This window comes from Podarcis pityusensis (genome assembly GCF_964106645.2).
Source record: "Podarcis pityusensis genome assembly, chromosome: 6".
Lineage (NCBI taxonomy): Eukaryota > Metazoa > Chordata > Lepidosauria > Squamata > Lacertidae > Podarcis > Podarcis pityusensis.
This window is the reverse complement of record NC_138030.1, coordinates 8,696,894-8,715,872: the sequence shown is the minus strand read 5'-3', so window position 1 is coordinate 8,715,872 and position 18,979 is coordinate 8,696,894. Positions and strand designations below refer to the sequence as shown.

Genomic DNA, 18,979 nt, shown 5'->3' with positions numbered 1-18,979 from the left:
TAAAGCAAGATGAGCGCCGCCACCCCAGAGTCGTCCACGACTGGACTAAACAGTCAGGGGGTCCCTTTACCTTTACCTCTTAATTACTAGTTTTTATTCTTTACCTGTTTAAAGTCTTATGTGTTCCGTTTATCCATGTGTTTTATCTTATGCTGGTCTGTGACTGAAATAAAGTTTGATACTGATGAATATCAGTGTAATTATTTGTATGACTTACCGTAAATAAATCACCTTAGCCAATCAGTCGTGGAAGAACCTGTGAAACTGGTTTGGTGCACAGGGTGGAGACACAACCACAGATAGAAACAATTTTGTTGCCAGAATTGCAAATAGGCTTCTGCTGGATAGCTCTTCTAAGCATTTTGGGATTCTTCGTAGGGACCTGCACTTCCTCAATGTGCATCCCAATAACATCTACTCAGTTTGCAGGGGACCTTGCCAGCCCGAACTAGACACACCTGGAAATGAATCTCCAACCTTCTGCTTGCAAGTCACTAGTTCTAACGCTGAGCTATGCCCTTCCCACAAGAATGACGTTTTTTCACCCAGGTTTTACCACTTCCATCAGAATGAATTACCTGCACCTGTAGTCATCAGGTTCTATAATGCTGATTTACTGTTTTTACTAAACAGCTTTATCGTTTCCTTTTTGTATGTCGCTTGAGAATTATTATTATTTTTTTAAATTAGAACTTAACAGCTTCAGCCGGTAGCGCATGAGGCTCTCAATCACGGGGTCGTGGGTTCGAATCCCACGCCGGGCCAGAGATTCCCTTGCAGCGCCTTCAAACGCTACGATTTTTAGGCCGTTCTAGGACGCCCATTCTCTATAGACCGTCTCTCCCTCTTTCCCCTCAGTGCCGATCCCCCCTCTCCCTCGTCTCTATGATCCACGCGACCTTTCGGAGGCGATTGGCTGAGGGCGGCTTTGGCGGAGCTCTCGCGAGAGGCGCGGCCTGCGAGCGGCCGGCGGCGGGGGTGTGGGGGGGGGAGCGGGAGCGAGAGCGGCGCAGGGAGGAGGGGGGCGGAGCAGGTGACGGGGCCTGGCGTTGAAGGCCCGGCGGAGGAGGAGGCGGCGGCGGCGAGCTCGGTCGGTGAGTAAAATGGCGGCGCCGGTGGGGAGAGGGTCACCTGTGGGAGGGGGGGAAGGCGGCGGCACCCCGTGAGGGGCATGGAGGCCTTCTCCGTGGCGGGATGCGGCGGCTGAGGGGGAAGCAGCCATTTTGGGGCGGCGTGAGGCCTGCCTAGTGGCGCCGAGGGGTCCGCCCCCGCCTGGGCCTGCTCTCGGAAGGCGAGAGGAAGGAAGCCCCGAGACGCGGCCGGGAGGAGCGGTGGGCGGGCAGCTCATGTCGCGGGAGACTCTGCCGCCGCCTCTTCTTCCTTACTGGGGGTTTTTCCTTCTTTCTCCCCCCCCCCACTTGACACGACGCGGCCTCCCCGCCGCTTCGCGCCTGTCTCGCACTTTCCCTGAAGGGGCAGGGACAAGCTTCGGGGTTTCGCTTCTTTTTATTATTATTTGTGCGCTGCTCCCCCGACACTCTCGTTTTTATTTCAAGGAAATGCAAGCTTTTTTAAAAAAGGGGGGGGGAACGAAAGGGAGAAACTGGATCCGATTCCTGCGAAACGGATTGGAGCGCCTCTTCTTCTCAAGTTTTAAAAAGGCGCTTCTCGTTCTGAACCTTTTTTTTGTGTGGGGGGGGGGGAGTAGGGGAAAGGCTTTCTTTACGTTTCGGTTTTACCCAGAAACAACACACGTGGTTCATATTCGGAGTGACTTTTGTTTGTGTTCTATCGGAAACCAGAGCGTTCGGCACTCAGTACACATGTGAACCTATATACCGTGCAAGCAAAATGAAAAAAGAAAGACCGATCTTTTCTCTACCCGTGAACCGCGTAACCATCCTCGGATGTTACGTGTCTTAATTAGGGACGTGTTGGTTTTTAACAGAGCTTTGGAAAGAGGAAAGCGGTTTCAGTTCTGGATGGAGCTGTATCAGAGGGATGCATCTATCCTAATAGATTCCGCAGCAGTTCCGTTTAGGTGTTTATTGTGACGCATTGCTTGAGCTTTATCTTTAAAGGGCTTCCGGTTAGCTCATTACTGGAGACTCCTACGAGGTGTATATTTTGCAACACAGTCCTCAGCAGTTTTTTCAGTTCAGCCTATGCTATCCTTGAAGACCTAATGAGACTGTACAGAGGTGGTAGTGTTGCTAGTGAGTGATAATTAAAGTGACTAAACCTAAAATTTTGTCAAGGAATCATCTAGACTGAGTAAGATACATTTCATGGCAGCAAGACACCAGTTTTCAGTCTGGTGTTCAGCCTTCGTGCACCCAAAAAGGGTGGGATTAAACCATACAGCTTAATGGCAATTCCAAGATTATTTACCTGTCCTTCCAACAAATAAACATGGGACTTAGTTCTTTTATTTTACAAACAGGAAGCTTAGTGTTTGAGGGAGTGATTGCTCAGGACCCATTATTAACAGTGAGACTAATAGCATATGTATGTTTAGTTGCTGCAAAGCCTCACTGAAACTTATTCCCAAGATTTTGTTCTGACTTGTTTTGAATGTGGTAGTCTGACTACAGTAGCTTTCTGTGCTACACCCAATTAAATATTTCACCTCTTTAATGCTTCATTGGAGCCATAGTGCTTTGCATATTTTCTGTTCATTTTTAAGCTACAGTTCTATGGAAACAAGTTGAAAGAAAGGAATTTCAAATCATTTTCGTTCTGTATTGAATATTATATTTCTGTGCTGCCTGCCCATTATTAAGAGCAATTCTAGGGTCAATTAACTTATCTATAAATAAGAATGTGTGAGAAATTACACTAGATCTTGTTAAGGCTACATGACACTGAATTCTCTAGGACTTAACATATGAGTAGAAATGGTTATGGTTGTGCTGAAAATGTTTCTTTGTGACTGAGATGTGTAGGCAGTAAGCATTTTTCTTTGTTAATTCCTTCTATCATAATAAAGTATAAATTGTGTAACTGGATCAGACCAGTGTCTTTCTATTTTAGTGTTTCTAAAGTTGACAAACTGTGTAGGGGATAACCTTCATCTGCTGTTTACCTCACATCTTGTAACCAGAGGCATGCTGACCAAATTCTTTTTTCTGTCATTTTTAAATGTGCTTCCACACCTGTCCCCCATCAATTTGTCCAGTCACTTTAAAGGCTGTGAATAAGACCCTGCCACAAAACATTGCAGCATGGAATGCTTCTGTTCAGGGTTCAAACCATTCCATTATTGTGCCTGCCCCCAGTTACCCCACCTCTGCAGTGTTTGATAGTTTGAAAAGTGCTTTTGGATCATGACAAAGTTAAGAGAGAACAGCAAGAACAGCTAGGTGTGAAAGCAGATCTGAGATGCCTTCATATTTGTGCCATGGCCATTTGCTCTAATTAGTAATATGTCATCAGAAGATGAGCTGTGAACCAGAAAATCAAATCTCAGCTCCATCAATGTGTGTCAATATTCAAGCCAACATTTCCTCAGCCTTTGTTCTGTGACACGGGGGTGTAAAGACACTTGTCTACTTTGTAGGATTGTTGTGAGAATTACTGTGAGGATATATATAAAACTCCTTTGTGCACTCAAAAAGCACTACATGTATAAATGCTAATAATGATTAGGTGCTTGCCACTACACGTCACGATAGCACTACTCTTATATATTTATTTATACCGTGCCTTTTTCCCTTATGGGACTCAAGGCAGCTTACAGATAAAAATAATCTCAAAATATATAAACAATTATTAAAAACAATAAACACTGATAGAATTACAACTATGTACATATAAAAATTGTTTACAACATACAAATACTATGTAGTGCTGTTTTTATTGTAATTAACAGTGTATGTACTGTGATGAGCATTTGATAAGATGTATTAACCATTCTATTATTATGCCATGTTTTAGGGTAGAACTACTCATTAAATATGTGACCCCTGCATATAACGGGTTTGATTTCCCCCTACTCCCTCTTCAATATATGGGACAACTCACCTATATCCTGACTTCATGATTTGCGCTTCCTAGTCTTTCTAGTCTTCAAACACACACCCCTGCCAGCTGATCTATGCATAGAAAGTTTGCTTATGCCAAGACTGATTACTGGACCATCTAGACCAGAATTGTCTCTTCTGATTGATAGTGGTTGTTCTGTGTCCCTACCGGAACCCTTGTTTATCTGAGAATGTTTTAACTGGCAGGGGAATAGAACCTGGGATGTTCTGCATACAGAACATTTGTGTTCTAAACTGAGCTGCTGTCCTGATGGAGTACAAGCTGTGAAATCAGGACGTGCATAAGTTTACTGTCTCTGGTTGCTGTTTTTTACAGAGTGAACAGTAAAAGCCATCTCGGAAAAGTAATGAGGTATTTGCTTGTTCTCTTGTATCTGCTCACTCACAGTAATTTATCTTGCCTGTTTTTTTTTCTCACCCTTCCTAGTGAGGGACAAGAATGAGTTATGCCGAAAAACCCGATGAAATCACAAAAGACGAGTGGATGGAAAAACTTAATAATTTGCACATCCAGAGAGCTGACATGAACCGCTTGATCATGAACTACCTTGTTACAGGTAATCAGTCAGCTGGTTTAGAAAATAAAGTTACCACAATAACCATGGACGGGTATTCATTTGAGACATCATGGGAGTATTTGTGTATTGCAAGAATTTATTAACCTTTCCCCCTGTACACTGTTCTGGAGGTTCTCCTGACAGCATACCTGACCAATTGGGGGGAGCAAGAAGAGGCCTTTGTCAATTCATTAGATGAATCCTGTTTTAAGAAACTGGATTTATGGAAATATTGAGTGTACTACTGTTCCAATTTAGCCATTTATGTAGATATTGTTTGATTTGGTTTTGCACTTTTTGATGTTTTGTTTATTGTTTACGACTACTTTTGCTGTGTTTCTAATTATGTGATTTTTAATGTTGTAAGCTGTCTTAATTTTGGAAAGGTGACATACAAATATGATTGATTGAATTGATTTCCATTTTCTGCAAGCAGTTTCTTTTTGCATTTCAGAAGGCTTCAAAGAGGCAGCAGAAAAGTTTCGGATGGAGTCTGGAATTGAGCCCAGTGTTGATTTAGAGACCCTGGATGAAAGAATAAAAATTCGAGAGATGATCCTCAAAGGCCAGATTCAGGAAGCCATTGCACTGATCAACAGCCTTCACCCAGAATTGTTAGATACGAACCGGTACCTTTACTTCCACTTACAGGTAAGATTCACATTGAAACTGGCATTGATTACATTTAAAACTAATTGACAGTGCTGAAGGAAGGTTGCTATATTCGGAAAGCCTTTTCCTCTTCTGTTTTGGTGTCCTGTATGTATGGTGTGCGTTCTTAACACACTTTGGCCTGGTGTAGATAGGAATAAGCAGCAGAATTGTATGCCCGCTTCCTTCTCCTGGGGGCTTTAACCATTGTTTAGCATTCAGTGTTGTTAACCGTTGTCTTGGTCAACCATAGTTTCCATCTTAACCTGAGTTTCAAATTAGGAATTGAAGAAAATTGTAGCGCCTGTTTTGAGAGGGAAACTAGTTACCATTAACCACTGTTAGTGCTGATTCAGGCATACTATTAAACCATAGTTAACCTAGGGAAGCAAGAGAAAATTCATGCTAGGAAATGTAACCTGATTTCTCTGACATTGCTGCTTTTAACACTCTTTTCAGTAGCTAGTTCCCAAGTTCTAATTTAAAGGCTTCACTTGAATGCTCAGCTGACATATTTTTAGAAGAACATTGATCAAGTGAAAGAAACTGAATGAACTGTATTTAATTTTTCTGTACGGTTTCCCTATTTCTTTTTTGTTTCCTTTTTTTTGGTTGGCTGGTGCAGCAACAGCATTTAATTGAGTTGATTCGGCAGCGTGAAACAGAAGCTGCGCTGGAGTTTGCTCAGACGCAGTTAGCGGAACAAGGCGAGGAGAGCCGGGAATGCCTGACTGAGATGGAGCGCACTCTTGCCCTGCTTGCTTTCGATAACCCAGAAGAATCACCTTTTGGAGACTTGCTCAACATGATGCAGAGACAGAAAGTAAATGCGCTTAATCCCTTGTAACTAAAATTAGATGCTGCGTGCCTCATAAAATGACACTTTTAAGATTTGCCCTTTATTACATTATAAAGAAAAGCTGACTGTACAGTTTTTCACTTTTCATCATCTTTTGTAATAAATCATGTGGCTTTTTTCTGAAAGTTTGCGGGTGGCTTTCAGTTAGCTTATTTATATTTTTAGTTCATTTTACGCCCCAAAGTTTGAGGATGAGTAGCATTTTTAAAATGTTGTGAAAAAGCAAGCTTGAACCAGTTTAATCTCTGGATTGATCAACTGACATTTTACAGCACAATGTGTCTACGCAGAAGGAAGTCCTATTAAATTAAATGGGTCCCAGGTAAGGGGGGTTAGAATTGCAGCTTTAGCTGGTCAGTTGCTGGGAGCAACTTTTACTTGGTGAACATTAGAACAACAAGTTACTTTTGTTCTGTTTTATTCTAACAGGATGAAAAAGGAAAATATAGATGACCTTTACCACTCCAGTAGGCTTTCTAAGTTACCACTCCCTTTATCTCAAAAAGACCCATACTGAGGTTTTGATAAGGAGCTTTATTTTTATCAGAGGAACACTCTTCAATTAAATGCTGATGTTTTTGTGGAATTTGATACTAACGTCTGAGCTTTGTTGAAAGGAAGTTACAGAGCTGGGAAATAGCCACCGAGAGCCTCTTGGCATGACCTCTTTCTTTGGAAATTGAAAAAGACGATTACTTTTTATAATATTTCTATTTTGCAAAGTGCTCTGCAATATCCTGCAGCTCTATAGTTTGTATTTTACGGGGGGGGGGGGCTTGAGACTGATATTTAGTCGCTTGCACAAGGCCATGATACCTGCGGAGGAATTTAGTCCTTCAGGTCAAAAACTGTTGGTGGATGACGTTGACTCTCTGTGACATATGCATATATTGTGCTAAACTGAGTTGCTCATCTCTCTCTAGGTTTGGAGCGAAGTTAACCAAGCTGTTCTAGACTATGAAAATCGTGAGTCGACACCCAAGCTGGCTAAATTACTGAAATTACTACTGTGGGCTCAGAACGAGCTGGACCAGAAGAAAGTAAAATATCCCAAAATGACAGACCTCAGCAAGGGGACAATTGAGGAACCCAAGTAAAATGTGCAGGTGGACATTTAACACTCGGAACTGCACAGTTATATACATTTTTAATCAGTCTGTGACTGAAATATTTTTACTACAGTTCAGGACTTTGCAATTTGGTTGTGTGTGGGTTTTTTTGTTTTTCTTGGCAAGCATACTTAAAGGGAGATGGGTCCCTTTTTAAAATGCAGCAGATCAGCATTGAGAAGCATTGTTATCACTTTGACCATCTGACTTAGGCTATGCACTGTCATACATTTTAAGCAAAAAACCAAGTCTTTCTTATATATATATATATATATATATACTGTGCTGAAGGTTTGTAATGTCTGGCTACTGAAACACATTTCGGTGGCCAGTGAATTAATGTTGAAGCTCCTGGCAACTCTCCAGTTAACCTGTCTCTCACTTGAATATTGACTATTTTCTGTGTTAATTTATAGCCAAATATGCATTCCCTATTTATAAACTAGCAACTGGTTGAAGTGATCATTTTGTAAACCTCATGGCAATGTTGTTTTTCTGCATAGAGTATAGCATAGGAAGCTTGTACGCTGTAATTGGAAATAATTCCCTTGCTTTTCACACCTTGGTGACTTATTTATATGGGGCTGAATGTTATATTCATGATGGGCCTAGTTCTCTTCGAAGTATTGCTGACAATAAAGGCTTTTTATTTTATAGTTTTCAAGAATGACAAAAATATGCCCCTGAAACAAGACATGAAATCACTTGGTAATTAGATTTTCTTTCATTGGGGTTTTGTTTATTTTTTTTTAAAAATAACAATACCAGCTGTAGTATTGGTGTGGGTGGTAGCTACATCCTTAATGCCAACAGTGTGTCTTGGGGGGTGGGTATAAAATACTCAGCTTTGTTGTTATGGCTGGGGCCATTTCCAGTTAGAATAAACGTCTGATGTAATGCCGATACACTGAAATAGCATGGAAGTTCTTGGGCTGTAATTTATAATGATGGTGGAGGTTTTATCAAGTTTCCTGCCTTGGGTAAAGAGAACTGTGATTTTACAAATCTTCCATCTTGGAATTCCCATCTGATATTTTGAATCACGGTGATAGAGCTTATTTCTACACCAGCTAAAGGCCCTGTAATTCCACGAAATCCCTCTTATTTTGTTGCTGCCTTGTAATTTTTGCTAAGGTGTGGGATGCTGCATCGCATGTATGACTGTCTTAAAGGAATGTTCACTTGTTCCACTGTTTAGTATTAAGCACTAACCCTTGCTATTTCAAAGATGGCGATACAAAACACCCATTCAGTTAAGTTGCCAGCAGGGCTGTTGAGGAAACGGCAGAATCCAGTAGAAAAGCTGTTAATAATGCTGCTTATAGTCCTGTGGCTATCTGGCCACTGTAGTTTTAATTCCGACACATGCACAAGCCTCCCATGCAAATCTTACATGAAAGCAGCTTCCTCCCGGTTTGCACAATCAATTCAGTAACATTTTAGATGATTCATTCAGAACCTAAGCTTAGTGGGTAGATGATAAACCTAAAACGATTTGGCTTCTAGCATGCTTAGCTAGTCACTGGGACTCGCTAGTACAATAAATTTCATACTTGGAATCTCTTCCATGCAAACCTCATAGAAATATATGGAAATTGTTTGGGAGAGGTTCCTGGGGAAATGTGCGCCCATAGTTGCTGATGACTACTGTGAAAACTTGTTGGCATTTGTATGAAGCTTGGCTCTAGAGAAGGCACTCTTGTTCAAGCTTTTGAGATATACTAGTTTCACAAGTCTAGTTGAATATAGTCCGTCTTCACCAACTGAAGCTCTGATGCCACAGTTTTAAGCTGTTGCGAAACGGACCACCTGACTTTTAGTGTCATGGGCTAGCTTTTTGCTCCTGATAGATGTTTCCTGTTAAATGACCTGTAGCTGCATTTAACCGAGAACAGAGAGTTGCAATTTGTGTGGATAAAGATCTTTCGTTTTAAGGACAATGTGAAACGGTGAAAGTGAAATGGCTCTAAACCTTTCCTCAACTATAACTAGCTTTTCTTCCTGTTCTTGGCTGTTGGATGCAAAAGTGCAGGTTTGGAAAATGTTTGGAGTTTCAGCTTTCAGCACAAAGTTGAACAGGTCACTGCACCAGAAATACTGCACTGCAACCCTGCTTAAGAAGATTCCTGTGTGTTTAGAAGGTTTCTTCCAAGAGTGCAAAGATAACTGGAACTTCCATTAGCTTACTTAATTCATTTAATTTCAGAGCCAAATATGTGAGATTTCCCCAAGAGGTTTAAATATGACAGTTGAGATTTATTTCCTTTGGGTTTTTTTAAAATATCACACACTGAAGCAGCTTTAATCTGTAAAGTTTTTTGGGTAACTTGAGAGAAAATATTTAAAATGGTATGAAAGAAAGCTATGCATTTTACAGAAAGTTCAAGGGTTTCATCCCAATGGTACTTTTAGGGATCTTTATATTCATGTGTATATAAAATAGTTTGCATATACAAAATATAATATAATCAGTTTGAATTATTCTCAAATGGGGGAGGCTGTGAACCATAACTTATGAAATATTGTACACAGGAATCAGCCCTCACTACGTAAATGGATTTGTCATATGCATGAGAAATGTCTTATCCTGGTGGCTATGGATGAATGGTTGCAATTTTGTTAGCTCCATAATGTTAGATCGCCACTCTTAACTGCTTAGCATTAAATACCACTTTCAACAATACGTTTTACATTTGTGTTTTTGAAATGCTGTCATAAAAAGTATGTGTGGAAAATAAGTTTAAATGCCTCCCACTCCTTCACACTTAGTAACTGCTAACAGTCACAGTAGAGGAGGCAGGGTTGTGTGTACCCTTGAAATAATATTAATATTCCTCAACAAGATTCGAATTTCATATCAAGAAAACTTTCGTTTCTAAGACCTTTATATATCAAATTGTGGTGATTTGCATAATGATTTTGTGTGTGGCAATGTTTAGTTTAATCAAGTGATATTTTTATGACCTAAAAAGTGATAATTAGAGTAAATTTAATTTTTTAAAAAAGCAAATACTAAAATGTATGATGAGCACTATCTTAAAAGGCAAACACGTGTGCATGGCTGGTGATGACAACTTTTTTTTTCTTATATGAAAATTTAATTGATTTAATTGTATGAGTTTTATAGTCTTAAGACATATTTAATTGGATTATAGACCTACTTTTTTCCATTGCTCTGGAACAGAACTTGAGGGCAGTGCAGCATGCTGCAGGGGGAAGGAGGAAGAGGTGGCGTTCTGCTGCACAAACAAAAATACATTCAGCTTGCAATGCAGCGTTGGATGCAACCTGTGGCGTTTATGAGGAATATGTTCCATAGTTAAGAAGTAGTGTTGCTGGCTTCCATCTGTTTCGAGAGACAACAGAGTGCACTTCTGGGAGTGAAGTCAAACCCCTGCGTTAGCAGCACCAAAATGACCTTCCATGGTGTCAGGGAACTGACATTGGAGCGAGAGGCGAAGGGGAGGCTCCTAGATGATGCTGGCGAAGGACCCAGCAGCAGGGGGAGAAACAGCTCAGTAGAGGGGGAAGCATTTAAGCGCAACACCAGGGATAAAGGGAGGCAGATGGGGGAATCGGAGAGAGGGCTCCAGGACTCTTCACTGGAACTCAGTGAGGAGGGGACAGGTCCTCCGCTACCCACGCCCTCCCTGCGCAGAAGACTCCCGCGCAGTGAGAGGAGGAGGAGACTGGGTGTCAAACAACTTTTATGTTTGAAGAGGTTCAAGAAACGCCCACTGACGGATTCTGCCAGCGACTGAGGCAGTCACCATGAGAAAGGGCTGTGCAGTCAGAAAGGTTTAACAAGGCAAATTAGCCTAGAGAGGCACCAGTTTACGCACGAGTAACTCATACTCATTACACATGGTGTTTAAGCCTCAACAGTATGTATGGGGGCCCTGGGCTGCCCAGACAACAAGGCAGCCTTCTCAGCCTCTCTGATGTGCTCCAAAGGAAAGCAGAGTAATACGTTTGGCACCAGCCTGGCTGCAGGAGTTGTACAAGACGCAATCCAACCATCTTAGGGACTCCACTCTGGATTTGTGTAGAGGTTACTCCTTAGCCCTTTCTTCTCCCAAAGGAAGCAGAGGTTTAGGATCAGTTTTCCTTCTTCCTTCCCAGGTTGATGAGCCCCATCTGCCCCTCACTTCCCTCTACAGCAGGGGCAGAAACTGTCTTCTTGACCACTGGACCCACTATTGGTCTCATCCGCTCAATCTTCACATGCAGGGGAGTCCCAAACTCACCTAGGATTTGAGACCCATTGGCTACCCTCACCTGGTTTAGCTGGCCAGTCAAAGCTGCTCCCGGTGGCTGCTGTCACATGCTGACAGCTTCTAGGAGCCACAAGTGAGAGTTGAGTGCAGGGTGGGGAACAGAGGGGGCCATACTACCCCATATATTGCTCTAAACTGACAATCCCCTTAAATTTCCATATAAACCAACATTCCTAGCATAGATTTCTTGGCTCAGTGAAGACCACATTCATGGAATATTTTAGAAGACAGAAAAAGAATAAACCCATACCTAGCTTTGAGCTGAGGCTACAGGTAAGTCACCAATGTTCTTTCCTTTTAATGAAAGCCATATTTTTTTTTAAAAAAAAATCAACATTTCCAAAGGCACACAGTTCCTATTTTCCTTCTCTCTAGTTATTGCGCTCTTTGATTTATAGTTTAAAAATTCCCTTAAGAAGGGGCCCTTCAACGTGTGATAGAGCCATTTAAAATAATATATAATAAAAGTGTGGACTAGAGCAGTAGAAAAGACATGAATGCAATCTGCACGGAATGCTAGAGCTTCCTAAAAGCCAAGCTATTGTGAGAAGGAGGAAGAATTAACACCCAAAGCATGCTGAACTGGAACCCAGAAGTCACAAGTGCCACAGTCCAGAAGCTGTATTTCTGGGATCAGCTGAGACTAAACAGGATCTCTGTTTCAAAATGTGATTGGGTGGGTGGGATTCTCTGGGAATAAGTGCTTGTTTTAAAGAAGGTACAGATTTTATAGAACATGACAGCTATGCATGCTGCATTCATTAAACCTGCGAGAGCTACAATATCCTGGTTCTCCCCTCATTATTTCTCAAGCAGATTAGAACTCTCTTCAAAGAGGATGAGAGGTTATTATGACAATGGAAGAGTGTGCATACAGAACACTGTATTATGTAAAACATTTTTCAACAAGGGTGCAGCATGATCCTTAGCTGTAGACTAAGCAAAGAATTTAATGTGACTGCACTCTTCAGTATGCCAAAGAACTTTGTCCTTTAGGATAACTAATTCAGACAATTTAAGCAACATCCCTGCGCTGGGACTAATACACATTTCCAAATGTGTAAGAGAATGTAAAAAAGGTAAAACCTACATTTTTGTAAGCAGTATGTACATTTGATTTATTCTATTCCATAATGACATTCCTAAAATCTTAAGAGCTACGTGCTCAAAAGTGGTTGTCAATTATAATTTTGTCACATGGACCAAATTAGCAGTCTTAAATATGAAGATAACCTAATTGGTGAGAGTGCCTTATTTGTTTTTTTCTACATATATTAAGAACGTACGGGCCACATATAATGCAAAGAAAGCAAAGCTATACTTCTGAGTAAACCACTTGCACATGGTTCAGGGTCCTCCATAAGAGCTGCTTAAGTTCATGTGTTAAACCCTGTAGTGTCCAAAATGACTCTATTACTGCCTAAGCCTTCATTTCTTAAACACTGAGGATTTGGGATCCTTGCAACAGTGTACATTTACACTAGAGAAAGTCTGACTGGATTGCTCTCCCATACTATTTTAGACACCTGGTTCTTATATTTAGATATGTGGGCAGACTCAGCCAATGCACATTTTCTGGATGGTGGACTTGGCCTATAAGCCTCCAACTGATGTTCACTCAACTGGCCCAAGAACTGTCATGGGTTAAATGTGGCAAATTTATAGCCGATCCAATTCAATTCAATGGGCAAAACGAGTAGAAAATGGAGGGAATTAGGGCAGTGTCCAGTAACCATGTTTTCACCTGCTTACAATAAATACAGGTGTCTCTCCACTTGCCCAGGGGTTATGTTCCTGGTTACCGCATGAATATGTAAAATTGCGTACAGCGTGGAAGACCCATCTAAAAAGCCAAACTCTGCCACAATCGCTCCCTCCAAACCTTTCTCAAGCTCCAACTCTCCACAGGCCTCAAAGATGGATGCAAAATCTCCAGGGATTGCTGTTTTCCTGCCCCTTTCACAACATTTCTGCAGTTTTCCAACTTTTGGGGTCATTTTTGCCCTTGTCACACCTTTCTGCAGTTTAGATTGATTTCTTTATTTCCTGGCTACCCTCACCTGGGTTTGGAGTGAATCGAGCGTGCATAAGTGGGGAGACCTCTGCATCGGATTGGAAAGCCGGAAAAACAACCTCTTACCTAAATTATTACACGATTTTATTTTCTTCTTGAACTTGTTTCGATGCACCACAGCCAATGCTCCAGAGATTTCCTACAAAAGAAAAAGAAAAAACACGATAGTGTTGTAAACCACTTTGAAGCACCTTTACTGATTTGAGGAATAAATATATATGCAACACAATTGTAGTTCACTACCCTACCCTGCCAAGCGGGGATGTGGTTGGTGCTGTGGGTGAAACCACAGAGCCTAGGACTTGCCGATCAGAAGGTCGGTGGTCCCCACGACAGGGTGAGCTCCCGTTGCTCGGTCCCTGCTCCTGCCAACCTAGCAGTTCGAAAGCACACCAAAAAAGTGCAAGTAGATAAATAGGTACCGCTCTGGCAGGAAGGTAAACGGCATTTCCGTGCACTGCTCTGGTCCGCCAGAAGCGGCTTAGTCATGCTGGCCACATGACCCAGAAGCTGTACGCAGAAGCTGTACGCAGGCTCCCTCAGCCAATAAAGCAAGATGAGCTCTGCAACCCCAGAGTCGGCCACGACTGGACCTAATGGTCAGGGGTCCCTTTAACTTTTTACCCTACCCAGCAGTTCCTTTTTCCAAAGTGGCAGATTTGGTAAACAAGTTGAAACATGCTGTCATTTTTTTTTATTTGATTGGCTGTGTGTCTTGCACCCATACTGGGAAGTACGTACTGTATTTCCTTTCATTTCATTTCTTCAAAGAGGGCAGCACTGACTTGATGCACTAAGTTTGCACAGCCTGGCTTCACAGAGAACCAGCAATAGCAGAGGCGGGCGCGCAGGCACCACCTCTCTTACGCATCTGCTTTCAGTTTTCTGTTTGCGAGTGCAGAAGCCCTTGGCAATTTCCACCATCCGTCGATCCCTCCACCGGATCCTGTTTGCAAACATGACGAACAGGATCAAAAGGCGCTGCTGGAGAGAGAAGGGAGACGTCAATCTCAGAGCGCAAAGTTCTAGGGACGGGAAAGGAGACGCTGCTTCGCGCGCTCGGCAATAGATTTTGCAAAAGAACGAAAGAGCAAAACCGCGCGCGCGCGATCTCCAAATCGCCCAGCACAACAACGCATCTTGTTTCGGATCTTGGATAGCATCATCCTGACCTGCTTCTTGAAATATCTCCGCCTCCGGTGAGACCTTGGCCTTTTCTGACTTCTGCATCTGTCTGCAAACGCGTCTGTCCCCGGCTCCTCCTTTTGCAAGCATCGCCCCCGAGCAGCCTCGACCTTCTGCGGCGAGACTTCCTACAGAAATCCCCACACAGGAAGAGGAGACGCTGAAAAAAGTGACACGTGGACTTGGTGCTTATTGCAGAAGGGCGAAATAAAAACTCCCCTCGCCAGCCCAAACGCGCTGCGCGCAGGTTTTACCTTCCTCTGCCAGCAAACTGTCAGGGCGAATGGATTCACTTGGCCGAGGGGCCGGTGGTTGGGTTTCCCCTCCCGCTTTTAAATTCAATCAGCATGCCCAATAAACGAGTCATTGAATCATAAAAAATAATAGCAAAAAGATCGCGCTTTTTTTTTTTGGACCTCCCCTATTCCCCGGGGGCGGGGGGCGGGTGTCACCATCTGTTCGCTGGCATCCAGTTGCTTCGTAGATTTCGGCAGCGGCGACAAGCCGTTGTACAAGAGGACTTTTGCCTTGTACTGATTATTATTTTTAAAAAATAAAAAGTTGAATGGCCCTGAGTGTCAGTGAAAATGGAGCGCAGGTGTGCGGGGCTGATCTGCACTCTCTCCATCATCTCAAGCAGCAGCTGAAGACCACGGAGGAGGGCATGAAAAAGGATGGCGCTGATTCTTATTGGTCCAGGTAAGCTTCAGCATCATTAACTTTGGGGAGGCCACCCGGTGCCAGACCTGGAGGAAGCAAACTGCAGAAGGAAAACTTTCAAAAATGGTGGTTTCCAGCTGCATCTCTCTCTCTCTCTCTTGGGATACTTCCACATGGCTGTTTACTGTGCATTTAGGCTTGTGCACATACCATACATTTAAAGCACCCCCCCCCAAAAAAAAGAATATTGGGAACTGTAATTTATACTACAACTTCCAGCACCCTTAACAAACTGCATTTCCCAGGATTCGGGGGCGGGGGAGGAATGTGCTTTAAATAAACGTAAGGTGAGTACACAGCTATATACCGGTAGCACTGTTAATACACGCATGGTTCGTGCAAGGACTGTCTGCCCCAAAATGCCATCCCATTTCCTATTTAATCTGGATTTAACCATTTCTGCAGAAAATACGATAAATGGGGTGTGTGGGGGGGAACCCATGAAAAGGCTAAATCTGAATAATAATAATTTATTTATACCCCGCCCATCTGGCTGGGTTTCCCCAGCCACTCTGGGTGGCTCCCATCTGAATATTATTACAGTGGTACCTCGGGTTAAGTACTTAATTCGTTCCAGAGGTCCGTTCTTAACCTGAAACTGTTCTTAACCTGAAGCACCACTTTAGCTAATGGGGCCTCCTGCTGCCGCCGCTCCGCCAGAGCACGATTTCTGTTCTCATCCTGAAGCAAAGTTCTTAACTTGAAGCACCATTTCTGGGTTAGCAGAGTCTGTAACCTGAAGCGTATGTAACCTGAGGTACCACTGTATTATTATTAATGCAATAAAACAGCAAACATTAAAAAGCTTCCCCATACAGGGCTGCCTTCAAATGTCTTCTAAAAGTTAGATAGTTGTTTATTTCTTTGACATTTGATAGAAGGACGTTCCACAGGGCGGGTGCCACTACCGAGAAGGCCCTCTGCCTGCTTCCCTGTTAACCTCACTTCTCGCAGGGAGGGAACCGCCAGAAGGCCCTTGGAGCTGGACCTCAGTGTCCCGGCTGAATGATGGGGGTGGAGACGCTCCTTCGGGTATACTGGGCCAAGGCTGATTGGAGGGGGGGGAAGAACCAGGGTGTCATTTTGACGATGGTGGGAACCTGTGGGTGCAGCGAAAAACTTGCATTCCTGAGCCAACACTGAGTCCCCATAATAAACGGTTGTGTGGCAGTCCTCTTCTCTCCTTTCTGTTACAGTTCCTGTTTGTGGATTTATGAGCACTGTATTCCCCAAACTCCTATTTTGCTCCCTGTGGTGTGTGGTTAGTTATTCCCTGTCCCATGACAGAACATTAAGCTCTGGTGCTAATTTGTACTGTGCAGAAGTACATAAATAACTTGCACATAAATTATGCAATGCTTTGATTCTGAAGCTGGCCGTATATTCCCTTTTCTTTATTGCCGGATGTGATTCAAAGCTATTTCGTTCGGATTTGCCCACAGCTTATTATTCCACCCTCAATTCCCTTTCTTTGCAATTGTCATGTGGAGTCATTGCATATTATTTACAAGTGCCATGCAAAACAGCGGGTTCGATTCCCAAAAAATATTGGGGCTCTTGAAGACGTCATGTAGATAAGCACAATGCAGCCTCTTCATTGGAGCTGGGTGGCTGGCGGTCAGGAATTCTTCAGCTGTTATCCCTGCATTGCAAAGGGTTGGGCGACATGACCTTTGGGATCCTTTCCAAATCTACAGTTCTATGATTCTAAACCTATTTTATTGTATTTTTAATATTTTGTTGGAAGCCGTCCAGAGTGGCTGGGAAACCCAGCCAGATGGGTGGGGTATAAATAAATCGTTATTATTATTATTATTATTAGGCTATCCCTCCCCCAATGAATCGCATTGCTTCCATGCATTTATTTTGTAAACATGCATTATTCACTTTTAGTTCATTATTTTCTGTTTCTTACGCATCAAAGTTGCATTTGCTTCAGAGAAATGCAAATGTTAGTCTTTATTTTTATTTTTTAAGGCTAGAATTAAAAAGAATTATGATTTGGCCCTCTTGAATGTGCTAAGAGCTAAGGCTGAAACTTGCCTCTCTGACTTGGGACTTGGGCTGTAAAAAGCTTAGCTTGTACCTGTGAAAAGTACAGCGCTTTCAAACCATGTTCTTCACATCTAATTTGTTTGGGGCCTTTCCACAAACCCTGGGTTTGTTTTGGCAAGGCTTTACTAGTCTGGCAAATGTAGGCCTCCGACTCAAGCATAACAAGCTAAAGTGTTGTTGTTCTGGTTTGTGACCTGTGTATAGAGAGAAAGGGTTCATTAAGTAGGCTATGAGCCACTCCTTCAAGTCATCCGAATGCCTTCTAGTGAGCTTAGGAAACAGCTTCCAAGACAATGGAAAATTAGACAATGGAAATTGGAACTGCAGGGCTTACGGCACTTCACAGATCAATTAAAAAGGTGCCCCTGATTAGCCAACCTGAGATCTTTTAATTTTGTTTTTTAAGCTATCTTTAATACAATCCTGAGAGCTCTAGATCGTTAAGGGTGCCAGTGGTTATTCAGAGATCCCTATTCTGAAACACTGAAACAGTTCTAGGAAGCTACACTTTAGGTTTACCCAGTGCTTTTTTTCTGGGGGGACTTGTTGTTGTTGTTTAGTCGTGTCCGACTCTTCGTGACCCCATGGACCAGAGCGCGCCAGGCCCTCCTGTCTTCCACTGCCTCCCGCAGTTTGGTCAAACTCATGCTGGTAGCTTCGAGAACACTGTCCAACCATCTCGTCCTCTGTCGTCCCCTTCTCCTTGTGCCCTCCATCTTTCCCAACATCAGGGTCTTTTCCAGGGAGTCTTCTCTTCTCATGAGGTGGCCAAAGTATTGGAGCCTCAGCTTCAGTATGTGTCCTTCCAGTGAGCACTCAGGGCTGATTTCCTTAAGAATGGAGAGGTTTGATCTTCTTGCAGTCCATGGGACTCTCAGGAGTCTCCTCCAGCACCAGAATTCAAAAGCATCAATTCTTCGGCGATCAGCCTTCTTGGGGGAGGGACTTAGGGGTACGCATACCCCTAAACATTTTGTGAATCTTTGTAGTTTTGTCCATTTACGGTTGTAAGAATTTAAGGTCTCAAATACATAGATTAAATGTCCCTAAATTTACAAGGCAAACACATACATAAGTATGTAAACCACGTGTCTGAAATAGTACAGGAGAACAATCCTGAAACCATTTTGACTCTCCCAAATTGACCTCAAATGTTTCTCTGCAAGGAGGAAGGAAAGGGGAAAGCCTCTCCATTGTCTTTTGCTTACCTGTCTTAAGGGCGTGTTTGTATATGAATAGGGTGAGCCTGTGACCTGGATTCAGGAATTGAAGTATTTACCATCACAAAAGAATGGCCAGGCTGCCCAGGTAAACCAATCTTCGACCAACAGAGAACCCACTTAAGGACTCTGTAGAGGCTCTTGGATACGCCATAAGGGAAAAGGAGTAGATTTTGTTTACATCACTGTACTGTATATATTTTTCCTGATTTGAACTATAAAATGGTGA

General features: G+C 42.8%; 2 protein-coding genes and 1 long non-coding RNA gene across 3 annotated transcripts in view; 2 read left to right on the top strand and 1 right to left on the bottom strand.

Annotated features, from left to right (window-relative positions):
- The first annotated feature begins 967 nt into the window (after positions 1 to 967).
- On the top strand, positions 968 to 9,900 carry GID8 (GID complex subunit 8 homolog). The gene is made up of 5 exons (XM_081011615.1): positions 968 to 1,094; positions 4,471 to 4,600; positions 5,055 to 5,251; positions 5,877 to 6,074; positions 7,034 to 9,900. The coding sequence occupies exons 2-5, from the start codon at positions 4,483 to 4,485 to the stop codon at positions 7,205 to 7,207; spliced, it is 687 nt and encodes a 228-aa protein (XP_080867741.1). The 5' UTR covers positions 968 to 1,094; positions 4,471 to 4,482; the 3' UTR covers positions 7,208 to 9,900.
- A 3,737-nt stretch (positions 9,901 to 13,637) lies between these two features.
- LOC308480260 lies at positions 13,638 to 14,876 on the bottom strand. Its single transcript, XR_013987964.1, has 3 exons — positions 14,743 to 14,876; positions 14,312 to 14,554; positions 13,638 to 13,709 (listed from the first exon to the last, which is right to left on the bottom strand). It is a non-coding gene; the product is annotated as an uncharacterized lncRNA (long non-coding RNA).
- A 444-nt stretch (positions 14,877 to 15,320) lies between these two features.
- Positions 15,321 to 18,979, top strand: part of SLC17A9 (solute carrier family 17 member 9) — a gene marked incomplete at its 5' end in the record, with an annotated part of 47,986 nt that continues 44,327 nt past the window's right edge. The window contains one exon of the mRNA XM_081011387.1: positions 15,321 to 15,454. Coding sequence (XP_080867513.1) covers positions 15,321 to 15,454 — 134 coding nt within the window. The remainder of the gene's footprint in view (positions 15,455 to 18,979) is intronic.